The sequence below is a fragment of the Apis dorsata genome, unplaced genomic scaffold (genome assembly GCF_000469605.1).
Source record: "Apis dorsata unplaced genomic scaffold, Apis dorsata 1.3 scaffold_342, whole genome shotgun sequence".
Classification (NCBI taxonomy): Eukaryota; Metazoa; Arthropoda; class Insecta; order Hymenoptera; family Apidae; genus Apis; species Apis dorsata.
This window is the reverse complement of record NW_006263609.1, coordinates 277,117-290,988: the sequence shown is the minus strand read 5'-3', so window position 1 is coordinate 290,988 and position 13,872 is coordinate 277,117. Positions and strand designations below refer to the sequence as shown.

At 25.9% G+C, this 13,872-nt stretch overlaps 1 protein-coding gene across 1 annotated transcript; it reads right to left on the bottom strand.

Moving 5' to 3' along the window:
* Positions 1-2,329: 2,329 nt before the first annotated feature.
* On the bottom strand, positions 2,330-13,521 carry LOC102675915 (eIF-2-alpha kinase activator GCN1). The gene is made up of 13 exons (XM_006618161.2): positions 13,398-13,521; positions 13,216-13,318; positions 12,122-12,317; positions 11,695-12,034; positions 7,752-11,556; positions 6,181-7,666; positions 4,908-5,544; positions 4,451-4,795; positions 4,174-4,367; positions 3,877-4,088; positions 3,113-3,366; positions 2,782-3,003; positions 2,330-2,648 (listed from the first exon to the last, which is right to left on the bottom strand). Exons 1-13 carry the CDS (start codon positions 13,410-13,412, stop codon positions 2,520-2,522), a joined length of 7,938 nt encoding a protein of 2,645 aa, XP_006618224.1. The 5' UTR covers positions 13,413-13,521; the 3' UTR covers positions 2,330-2,519.
* Between the last annotated feature and the right edge of the window lie 351 nt (positions 13,522-13,872).

Sequence of the window (13,872 nt, the reverse complement as noted above, 5' to 3'; positions counted from 1 at the left end):
AAAAATAAATTAATTTAATATAATTTGTTAAAATAATAATAAAATCTAATATAAACTTTTTTGATTCAAAATCATTTTCCGAATTTAAAAATAAATTAATTTAATATAATTTATTAAAATAATAATAAAATCTAATTTTATTTCATTTACGTGAAAATTTTATTTCTCATATTACTATTTCTAGTTTATTTCACTTTAAACATTTAGGATAATATTAAATAAAATTAAGCAGTTTTTACTGCAGTTTATTTTTAAAAATATACTTAATTTAAAAATATACGCAAAATTGTAATTAAATCAATTTAAAACAAATAAGAAAATATCCATTGAAGTAAACTAGAATTGCATTGGCACATTGATATATTAAAGAACAAAAATGAAAATAAAAAATAAAAACATAACTTTCTAAAGAAAATTAATAAAATAACTTATAAATGATATTAATAAAAAACGACTCATTACTGCCAATGTTCCTCCAGTTCGAACAATATAAACTAAAATTTGTCATTTAATGACGATATAAATGAAAAATATATATATTTTTTTTTGAACGTTCTATATGTATCACATACATCTATATAATTAAAAATTATAAAATTCTTAATGAATAAATAAATTGCCTTTATAAGGCTATTTTTTTAATTTAAGAAATCATAAAATTTTTGGCAGCATAGTATTCAATGTTTGCCGCTAATAAATAATCTGTAGTAAAATATTTAAAACTTATGAAAAAAAGAAAATGAAAAAAAAATAATAACAATTAAATCAATTTATATGATTTTTACATTAGTACGATATTTTTATAATAATTTTCGATATCTGGAAAAACAAAAGAAGCTTAAATAATAAAAATAATTAAATGACAAACTATTCAATGCATCCAACCGTAAAAGAATTTGATATACAAATACAAGTTTTGCATATACAAATACGTTGGACTTTTTGGACAGGTACAGATAGAAACTTCATTCATGAAACATCATAAAATTGAAAAGAACGTGGCAGTTGGCTCTCCTTGCAGCCACGGATGGAACGATTCAGTCTTGAGCGAGCAATAACAAAATTGTCAGTGTCATCGGAACAAGCGAATCCATTACGCATTTTCACATAATGATGCAGTGGAACTTAATTGATTTTTATGCATAAAATACTATGCTAAATATGTTTTCATAAAAGTCCCAGGGCTCAGGAAGTCAGAGGAACGATAGTGTGCGACTAAGTCGCTTATAGTAGTGTTTTTACTTAAAATGCAATGTATACGCGTTACTTCTAATCCATTATATTATTTTTTGATGTCTTCCTTTTTTATATTTATTCTAGAGATATTGAATACACATTAATATTTGATTAAATATAAAATTTGATTCTTTCTTATATTAATTTATATGTGGAAATATTTTCTAATCACTAATAAAAAATTTAATTATTGATATTTATTTTATTTTCTCCAAAAGAATAAAAATAGAAATATGGATAATGAAAAGAATGAAAATTTAATTTGATATTAAAAAAGAAATTCATCGAAACAAAGAAAGACTTATATATAAAAATATAAAATCTCATATTTGACTGCCAAATTATAAATATTAATATCATACAATTTATGTACAAAATGTATATTTTTACAAATTGAATCATGCAATGAATATAATCATAAAATCGTTATTAATTTTTAAAATCAAAATGAAATAAAAATCCGAAGATGAAGATATTTCAATAGTAGATTTAGAAGTATCGCGTTATCGCGGCTAAAGCCATTTCAACAATTCCTATAAGTAATTCTAAAATATAAACTATATACCGATGCACATAACTACATAATACAGCACAGCAAAACACGCTTTTATGATAATAAAGCGCGACACTGTTCAAATCCTCGATAGCAAGTATATTATTCGGTTTAATAATATTTGATATTATTTGATAATATTTGAATTAAAATTAATCAATATAAAATTCTTATAAAATATGAAATAGTTATATATTTTAATTCAAAAATTATTTTAACTTTATGCATAAATAAAAAATAAAATAATTTATTTTTAATAATACTATTAACAAATCATACCAAAAAAATGTATCGCGAATGTACAATACGATCAAAATTTAATTTGTATCATAAATTATTTTCAAGTTCGACATATTTCATTACTTTCTATCGATTCATTTATAAATTTATATTTTTGAGATAAATTCGTTATACTAATGATTAAAATATAAAAAAACAGATTAATAAATTGATAGTACAAAACATTTTTCATAAAAATATCTACATGTATCCAAACTATTCGATAAACAGGATACCTTACTTTAAGTAACTTGAATGCCATCGAGCGATTGTTACATTTTACTTTGTTTAATTGATTATCGAGATACAATATGGAACGAACTAATGTCTTTATAATGCAAGTAGTAGACGAACAGTGAGTCTTTTTATAAAAATTGTTCGAATAATTATTGATAGTATAACTATTAGAATGGGTACAGTACGTAATGAGCCCCAGGACATACAATATCTCTCACGTAAGTAATGTATCATCCAATTCTTCTATTTTGCCTTCAGGTTGAGATAGAACTTTACGCAATACTTTGCTGACTACATCTGATAACGATTCTTTTGCACCAGCATCCAAGAAAGCCATACAACGCTGAAAAATATAATTTAATTAAAATAGTTAATTAAAATAGAATTATAATCTAATCAGTATTCAAATTCAGTTTATATTTGTGTAATATAAACTGTAATATAAATTGTATTGTGTAATATAAATTGATAAATACCTGATGTTCTTCTTCTCCTTGTCTTAATCTAAGTACTGCTATGAGAGCAAGTTCACTGTTAGCTTTTACATAACCATTTTTTTCTTTTGTTCCATTTACCAACATAGGTAAAAGTGATTTAAGTAATTCTGGTGACATTTTTTCTGGCGATATGTTACGAGCCAAATGAATGCAAACTTTGGCTAATAATTGTTTTACATCATTGCTATTGTTATTCATCGACTAAAATTATTTACATGATAAATTATTTATATAAGTTATTTTATATTTATTTTTATATATGTTTATAAAAAGTTATAAATATAAAATTATATAATCTTTAAATTTTTACCCGTACAAACGGAGATAAAATTTGTTGAGGTATAGATTGTCCTTCATTCATAAGATATTGAAACAAATAACCACAAGCTCGTACACCATTCATAACAATTTGGACTCGATCAGCACTTAAATACGAAAGTATTACACTGCAAACGCGATCTTTTTCTTTATTATTATAAACAGTTGTTGGAGATTCCTTTAATGCGACAAATAATGCTGCAGAACGTCCATGTCTAAGCATCCAATCAACAGTTGAATCATTACCTATAAATTGTTAAAATTGTTAATTGTTAAATAATTTAATGTTAAACATATTCTATAAAAAAAATACAAAATCACAAAAAAATTGTAAAAAAAATTTTAAATTTGAATTTTAAATATCTTAATTATATAATTAATATATTATAGATTTACTAATTATATTATTAATTATAGAGTTAATATATTCGTAGAACACCTTTGGAGGATTAATTCTAAACAGAAAACTTAATTATGCAAAAATATTGCTTATAGTTTATTAAGCAATTGAATTTGTGAAGCAAGATGGAAATGTTCTGTTTTTGTTATATCAGCTTTTTATATGTTATCACGAATTATTTATAATATGTAAATTTCAACTTTTATGTTTATTCTTAGAATTTCTTCTTTATTTTTCAGAATTTCTAACTGTTCAATGAATATATTAATATTTTATGTATCATACTTATATTGTTTTATATTATATAAAAAAATATTTCATAAACAATATTTATTTTTTCAAATAATTAAACTTACATAATAAATTTTCATTAAATGCAACGTTAAGTTGATCTGGACTAAGCCATCTTATCAATGCTCCAAAACAACCAGCTACTGCATTTCTTGTAATGTCTTCAGAATGACCAAGCATACTACTTAAAGTAGCAAAAACTTGTTTCTTCATTGGTTCTGTCATTTTATCACCAGCAGGTGTAAGAACACCTCTTAAAGCTTGTAACATTGTTTCCCTGAATAAAATATGTAGATATATATAAATTTTAATTAGAAATTTATAAATAACTTATGAAAAATATTTAATTTTTTGATTTATACCTAATAGCTGGATCATCACCAGTTTTTATGCCAGTATGAAGTTCTGTAAACAATGGATCTACACGAGTATGTATTACAATGAGATTACTTAAAGCATAAGCAGCTTTTAATCTCACTTGTCTATTACTATCATTCAATGCTCTTAAGAAAGTAGTTTGTAATTGTGGTAAAAATTGTTTTAACATAACTCCAACCTAATCGAAGTATTTAAGTAATTATTTGTAATATTTTTCTCTTAATATTTAATATTATATATATAATATATATAAAATATTACCTTGCCAAGTAAAATTGCAAGAGTTTCTAAAACTGCTGCTTTAACACTCCAATTAAAACGATCACCCAAAATTCGAATCAATGGTCCAGTAATATGTACAACACTTGGTTGTAATGCTGAAGCACTAGTTAATTTTATAACTTCTCCAAGGCCTTGAGCTGCTTGTTCTTTTGCTTCTGGCAGACCATTTAATATAGCTTCTCTGAATATCGGAAGAATAGGGGTAATTCCTTTTGGTAAACAGAATCCTGGTAATAATTCTTGTCCTTTTAAATCAGATACTGCAAATCGAACAGCTTGTCTAATATCTTGTACATGCGCAATTTGTTGATCAGATGCTAAAGTCTAAAAATGAAATTTAATATATTAATTTATAAAAATTATATTAAGATAAAGATATTATATTATATTAAGATTAAGATATTTATTTATATAATAAGTGAAACACAAAAATAACCTTGGTAACTGCTGTAAGAGCTTCCCAACTCATTTGTAATACATCTTTATCGTCATCTGTAAATAAGTGAATGAGACCTCGTAATAATTGTGGAACATATTGACTGTAATCTGCACGTGTATCCCGGCAAAAAGCACATAACAAAGTTGCAGCGCTTCGACGTCTAGATGGATCATCTGCTCGTGTGGCTTCCATAAGTTGATCCATAACTGTTCTAATACCAACTTCATCAGTAACAGACAAAATTACTGCTTGACAATATTCTAATTCTTGCACTTCATTTGGTGATCCTTGAGCACTAGAGAGAGCAGTCAACAGTGCTGGTAGAATTTTATGAAGGAATCTTGTTAATGCTTCGCCTGCTACACTTGCCAAGATTGATAATGCTTTTGTATTAACAGGTGGAGTTGTTAATTGAGGTACTAGATATGGTAGAACAACACGAGATTTTATTGCCATTACTTGGCGTAAACCATCTAAAGTATTCTCTGCTTCTGCAGGATCTGGTGAATTTAATTGTGTTAACATTGCTGGTAATATATCATCTAATGCTCTTACTCCTACAGTTGAATGTAAACCATCAAAAGTTTTTGCTGCAGCTTGTCGAACTTCTGGTAATGGATCACATAATGCTTTTCTAGAATATGATAATAAAATTTTATTAGTATAACTTATGATTTATTAATATAATTTTTTATAATTAATTAGTATAATTTAAGAATATATAGAAATTAATATATTAATATATTTGGGATGCATTTAGAAATTCGATTCTAAAGATAAAAACAAATACAAAATTTGATAATCAAATAAACCTTGACTGATATTTTTATATATCAATTTTTATATTTATTTTTATCTTCAATGTTTCAAACATTTCACAAGTATTTTACATTAATTATTTTGAAATAATAATGATAATAATAATAATTTAGCAAACTGTTGTATATGATATTTTAAATATTTTCAATAATCTTATTAAAAAATGTTTCAAATAAAAGTTAATAAATTTTGAATCAACTAGAAATTGGAATATTTAAAATTGCCAAAAAAAATTTTTTTTTTAATTAAAAATCAAAATCACCTAAACTTTTTTAAAATATACAATATATTTCTGATTTCAAAACATTATATTAAGTTCAATTATTTATAATATTATATATTCATAAATATAATATTATATATTCATAAATATTTCAAATGATTTTAAATTCAAACATTTGGATTGAACTTATAGAAACATTAATATGTTAAAATCTGGTTAAATATTTACCTTACTGTTGGAACTAAACTGATTACAAAGGTTATCACCATATCCTTATTTGTACTTGTCATAATTTCTGATAATCCAATACATACACCTTGTCGCTGATCAGCTTGATCACTTTGTAAACCTTTTTCCAAAATAGGTATGATTTCTGGTAATACTCTTTCACCTAATTTTCTAACTAAATCTCCTAATGTTCTTGCTGCTACTTGTCTTTTATCATTACTTGTACTAGCTAAACAGCCAAGTAATAAAGTAAATAATGTTGGTAATATTTCTCTTAAAGTTCTTGGTGTATTTGTTACAACAACTTTCCATACATGAAGAGCAGCTTGGCGTACCATTAATGCAACATCTGATCTACCCATATATAATCCAGCTAAAACACGATTTCGTCTTTCAGCACCAAGTGCATTAATAATGGCAAAATGCGATTGTTCGGTTCCAAAATTATCATCTTCACTAGCCGTTTCTGTTGACATTTTTCCCGAAACACCAGAGATTCGATATAATAAATCTCCAAGCAATTGAACTGATGAATATCTAATACGCCAATTATCATCAAAAAGACTTTTCTCTAATTCTGGTAATAATAACATAATTGCAGAATCAGCATAAAGATTAACAATACGTTGTCCTGCTCTAAGTGCTGTTTCACGAACATATTCATTTTCATCAGCTAAAGCTTTCAAAATAGGATTGATAATTTGTCCAATATAAGGCGTAAATTCTGTAGTAAATGCACTTGGCATGTAAATAAACATCATAATATAACCGTCTTTCACATGAGGAGCAATGTCAGTTCTTTCAGCAGTACTAATAATTTCAGGCATAAGTTTATGAAGTTTTTCAACACCTAATCCTCTCACAACTTCCGAAAGCCCTTGTGCAGCACCTGATCGATCAACGCTACTTGTTTCAGATGTAAGAGTTTGCATCAACCAAGGAAGTAGATCTTCAAAGCTTGATTCACCCATTCCTCGTACCATGGCTCCTAATGCTCTTGCAGATACACTTCGTACTTCTGGTACTGGATCTAATAAACTTGTTTTTAAACCAGGAATAATAGTTGGTAAATATGGAGTTAAATCTTTTTGATCAGTTAAAGAATACATATTTCCAATGATTTGTGCTGCCATTTTTCTTGTTTCTGTTGAACGATCCAAAAATGCTCGTTGTACTACAGGCATAATGAGAGCTAACGATGGAGCATCAATAAAATGTACAAATTGTGTATCTAAAAGAGTTTGTAGACAAGTAGCTGTTTTATGAGAAGGATCTTGTAAAGCTTTTAATAAAACTGGTACAATAGCTTGAATCTCTGGATTACGAATTACACTTCCAATAACTTTAAGAGCTTCTGCACCAGCTTCTTGAACTTTTGTATGTGAATCACTAAGTACTTCAATAAGCTTTGGAACTATACTTGGCAAACAACTACTAAGTTGTTTTGGTGCACAATATGCCATTGCACCCAATAATTCAACAGATCCTTAAAATGATAAAAAAAATTATATAATTCTTTAAATATAAATTACAATAATTACAATAAAAATAATAATATTTAAGTTATTTACCAGTTTTAGTCCTCCAAGAATCTTCTTCTAATGCTGCTAATAAACTAGGTAAAACAAGTTTTACTCCATGTGCAGACAATTTACTCATAACTACACGAGCTGTATCATCAGTTGCTGTTCTAACATATTGACTTGAATCTCCAAAACATAACAATAAATGTGGCAAAACATGAACGATGTATGGTTCAAATAATCTACCAAGCATTGTACATAACATTTCAAAAGCGAATAATGCTCCTTCTCTATGTCTGTAATTTTTCTTATCCTGAATGGCATTAGTTAATGTGGTCATAATATCAAGCTGTTTTAATGCCAAAATTCCCATACCCTTGATTATACCTGCTAAACCATAAGCTGCACCTTTACGTTCTCCATATTTGTCTGATTTTAATAATTGGTCCATTAATTTGTCTACAATACTTGGTGCATCATCTTTAATAGAAGGCACAAGATGTGGTAAACAATTAGCTACTGCTTCTTGTACTTGTTGTGATGGTGTAGAGAGAGCAGCAATTAAACGCATAACTATTGGTTTAATACGCGAATCATCTTTATCCAAATGTCTTGCTAAAGATCCCATAAGAATAACTACAGACTGCTTAATTGAATCAAAACTTCCAATTTTAGGAGCTTTATCCATAAATTCTTCAAAAACTGGTAATAAAGAAGTTATATTTGCTTTTCCATGAAGATCAACAACAGCTACAGCTGCAGTTAACATTTCTGTACGAACAGCTTGATTTCTATCTCCTAAACCAATAGAAACAAAAAATTGCACAAGTTTAAGTACACTATCAGCACTAAGAAGAGGTGCCAATTGAGCCAATGCAAGTGCTACACCTCGTCGTGGACCCCAAGTATCAATAGGTTGTTCAACAATACGACCAAAATCATTCAATTTTGGCGGAATCATAGCTAATTTATCTTGATACATTTGTAATAATTTATCTAATATTATTGGTACTAAATGGGGAACTTCAATTAAACATTGTGCCAAAGCACAAGCAGCAGCTTGCTGTATAGGTTCTACAGGATGTGCAGTATCTTTAATAAGTTCATCAGAAAGTTTTTCTGCATCCATTACTAAGTCTGCAGCATTCCATAGTTCATTTGCAAGGATTTTATTTTCATCACAAACATCGAATCTAGCAATCCATATTCTTCTAATAAGATAAGAAAGTTGATCGGGATCTTCTTTCTGAGATGGAAAAGCTTGTCTTACTACTGTTAAAGCTCTCAATGCTGCATCTCTTATTGCAGATAAAGAATTTTGTAATGCTCCAATTAAAGAATTTATATCTTCATTAGTTGCTATTGCAGTACCTGGTTGACCACTACCAGATTGAGCAACATCTAATAATGTTGCAACTGCATGTGTCTGTACTCTTCCACTTGTGATTTCCATTAATTCTATTAACAGATCAAACATATGTTTACGTGGAAGTAATTGAGGATGTTTCATATCTCTGAAATCAGAAGAATTCCCTCTTTGTTTAGCATGTTCTTGTATTATTTGTAATCCTTGAACAATCATATTATCATCTTTATAGGATAATAAAGTTTTTTTTATAAAAGGAAAAATATAACAAAAAGTTGGTGCTGTAAATAATTTTTTTTGTTTTATTGCTGTTGTATGCAAGAGATTTAAAGTTCTTTTTACTGCAGTATCAAGATTTTCTTCTTCCCAAGCATGATTTAAATCACATTGAGGTTGTAATTGTCGTAATGTAACATGTGCTACTACATCACTAAGAACTGGATTGTTTATTTTTACAATTTCTTTTAAACGAATATAAAGATTAGACATTGCAGGAGCAGCTAATGGTGATCCTAAATTTTTTAAAATCGGAGGTAGAAGATCTTTTAAATAGAAAGATAATTCTTGACCATTTCCATACATAGAGCATACAGTTAGAGATACAACATTATCTATTTTAAGTTTCAATTCTGTTAATCTTTTCCGAATTGTACTTTCTTTTGCCATTTGAGCTTTAAGAATTTCTTCTTGCTTAGGTGTTAATTTAGGTTCTTTTATTTTCCCTTCTTTCTTTCTTTTTTCATATAATTCTCGTCTAAGTTGTAATTCTTCTTGCTGTTCTTTAAATGAATATACTTTGCTTTCCCTTTTCATATTCATTGAATTGAGAATATCATTTTCATCATTTGTTGGTAATACACTCTTATCATATAATTCTCCTTCTGGAGTGAGATAAGTAAAATATTCATCTTTAGTGACTTTTAAAATCTCTACATCATCAAGTTTACTTGTAATGTTTGATACTATTACAGGTAGTATAATGTCTGGTATAATAGATATTACTTTTGTCAATGCATTTTCATAACTAGCAATAGGTTTGTAATTTTGTACAAGTATTTTCTTTATTTCATGATTAAATGAACATAAAAAGTGTTTTGGTATAAGATTGAAATTCTTTGCAATTTTAAACCATAAATTTGGCATTACTTTATAAATTGCAGGATGATGAGATGGTATTAATGCATCTTTTGCCATTTGCATAGCAGCTGATTCGAACAAAAAAGAACCTGAACAAATAGCAAGTAATCCATCTGCAAGACATCTACCAGTTGTTTCATAATTAAAAGATTCTTCTTTATTTTCATCATTTTCAGATTTAATTTTTACACGTTCTAAGAATTTATTATATTCCATTAATAATTCTTGTGCAGGACCATATGTACTTAAACCAGTTAAAATTTTTTTAATTAACGGAAAACAGCGTTTTCTTATTTTATACTTGGGAGCAGTGGCACATGCTACAATTGCTCTATGTACGCCATTTAAAGTTTTTTCATTCAACCTATCTCCAAATTCAGTAATTAATCTTTCACAAAGCAACATAAGATGATATAAAATATCATCTCCACAAGTTGACAAAAATTTTTCAGAAAAGAATATTTGTTCATCAATTGCATTCCATAATATAGTTTGTTTATCATTTTCCACTTGATTAGCAAGCACAAATTTCAATAATAAATAAGCAGCTATTAAACCTTCTGTAACTGCAGCTGGTTGTGCAGATTGTATAGCCCTTGTTAATGATTGTAATAGTAATGGAGTTATTGCTTCAGAATAAGAAGCTACTGGTGCAGAAAAGAAAAGTTTAATATAAGCAGTACGCACTATGGCAGTTGAAGTTTTAGCAGTCATGCCTTTTTTAAATGCATCTATTACACATTTTGGGACATTGTTTGCAAATTTGTTAGTCCATAAAGCCATCATTTCAAGAGCATGAATTAAAGTTTTCTCATGAACTTCAGTTTCAAGAACTTTAATGAAATGTTCACAAGCCGTTTCAGCTAATCTTTCAACACTACTTCCTGAAGCTGCATTATAACTAAGATTGCCAGCACCTTGTAATACAGAAATTTTATGAGTTGCAACTGTAAGTTTCCCTTCTGATCCATGAAATACAGCAAATACAGATGACAATAAATTTTCCAAAGCAATAGTATCTGAACATTGAAGAGCAAGTCTACGACAAGCTCCCACTGCTTCATCTCTAACTAAATCTTCTTTTGAATGTAAATTTGCAAATAATCCTTTACTTATATCTTGACTATATTGACTTAAATCAAGACTTAAACCACTTAAAATATATCCAACTGATTCAATAATAATTTCTGGATTTCTTAACATAGCTTTTTGCAAAGCTGGTAATAGTTGACTTTTAAATTCATCATGAGATATTCTACGAAGAAGAGGTACAGCGTTATGAACAACATATAGATCTGGCTTTTTTTTACAACTAATAGTTAATTTTATGAAAGGATCTATGGTGTTTGTCTGTAAAAAAATATATATTTGTTTGATAATGTTTATTATAAAAATTTTTTATTATAAAAAATTATTTATTAAAAAAAATAAAAAACATTATTAATAAAAAGATTTTTTTATTAAAAATATATTATTAATGAACATTACCTTCAATTTTGCCACTAATTCACTTTTTTTTGCAGTGACTAAATATTTAGTGAGTAAACTAGCAAGAACAATTACACCATTTTCAACTTCTAGTTTTGTTAGTGTTTCTAAATATTCAATGTCAATATCTTTAATCTTTGACCATTGATGTGCTAATAAAACATATACTTTTTCTGTCAATTTTTTATCCATAGATGCCAAAGCTGCTGCACTCAAATTTGCTTGTGCTTCAATGAGTTTTGGTAATTCTGTATTGATATTTAAATTGCTCTTATATCCATGTAAAACAATTAATGTTGACCATTTTAATGCAAGATATGCAGTTAAAGCTGTGTTTAGACTAAAAAATATTTTATTAATAATTTATAAAATATTGCATTAATATTATAAATATATTTGAGAAACTATTTATGTAACATTTACATACGTAGGAACTACATTTTTATGCCATGTAGCTTGTTCTATTACAATATTAATCATATGTTTTATTGAAGGTTCTGGTTGCTTTTTTAATAATTCTTCAATTAAATTTTTCACGTAAGATTGGGAAGCAGTATCCTTATATCGATGTAAAGTAAGAGATATGGTTTTGCAAATTCCATGTACAATCTTCTCATTGATGCCTATAAATATATAATAGTAATAATGTTTCAATTAAAATGAAATTTTTAATAATATTATTTCTAATATAAAAAAATGATAAAAATATTTTTACAATTTATATAATATATAAAAGATATTTTAAATATTTCTTTTACTTTTAGTGCAAATTTATTATAATTTAGTGCAAATATTTATTATAAATAAAATTAATTTATTTTCTCCATTTACATATTTTTTGCTTGAATATAAATTATAATAATAGATATATTATGTAATATAATTACAAAATTTATGCTAAAAATTTAAACGATATAATTCATATAACATAATAACATTTTTATGATAATATTATAATTAAAGTAAGTAATATATATTTCAATCATAATGATAATTTAATTATGATTGAAATATATATTACTTTTTTATTATATATAATTATTTCATACTATAAGATATGAAATACATTAATATAAAGTATATTAATTACAAAATATGATATTTTATATATTTTTCATTTCTTAAAAAATATTAAATTTATGTCAAAATATTAAAATTTAATATATAAATATATATATATTATATTTTAATATTTGTAAAAAAAAAGCTTTATTTTATGTGATTAATAGTAAAAGTGAAAAAAAACTAAAATATTAAAAATAATATACAAAATAATATAAATTACATAAAAATTATAAGTATTATAATTAAATAATTGTCGGTTAATAAATGTCGGTTAATAAATTGATACGTTATAAAATTATAGTATATATAATATTATTTTTTCTTAATACATTAATTTTTTAATATATTTATAAAAAATATATATATATAATCTTTTTCTTTTTCTATTATTAAATACTTTTATTTAAAAAAATTATAAATTCTTATCAGAAAATTATTCACATTTTCGTTCCTTACCAGGATTTGACAACACATTGACGACATTTTGTAGAATCTCTCGCCGCTCGTTTTTACTGGCGGTTTGAATTCGATTTGGCAGATCTTTTAATGCTTTCGTTAACTATAATAAAATCAAACATAAATAATTAGTAATTACAAGACAATAATATAGTTTTTGAACTTCCACGTGACAGACTCACCTCGACATCCGCCATATTTCTTCAAAAACCGGACTGGCCTAAAGCGCCATCCTTCATTGGCTTAAACAGACATTCAAATTATTCTATTCAAAATTTTTATTCTTTAAATTATATATATTTCAATTAATTAGATAGTGTTAATACTTCATATTATTAATAATAATATATATATATATAATAATTTGATTATTATATTTATATATATATCATTTTAAAAAAATATAATCTGCTAAATATTTGTTTTTGATAAAATAATATAAAATAATATTTTATTTGTATATTTTAATTTATTAAAATTCGTTATAAATAGTATCTTTTTTATAATTTTAAGTTAAAATTTTTCAAATTTCGTATTTGAAATGAATTACAAAAATATGTTTGATAAAATTTTTATTTTTATACATATTATTTATGTTATATTATGTAAATACACAACAATAAAATTTTATATTTTGGAAATAAAAAATCTTATATA

Bases quoted from the DNA above. Each gene is read 5' to 3' on its own strand.
- LOC102675915 (XM_006618161.2), bottom strand. The intron at 12,318-13,215 runs GTAAGGAACGAA...ATATATTTATAG, and splicing joins CAATGTGTTGTCAAATCCTG to GCATCAATGAGAAGATTGTA. The intron at 4,368-4,450 runs GTAATATTTTAT...TACTTCGATTAG, and splicing joins TTGCAATTTTACTTGGCAAG to GTTGGAGTTATGTTAAAACA.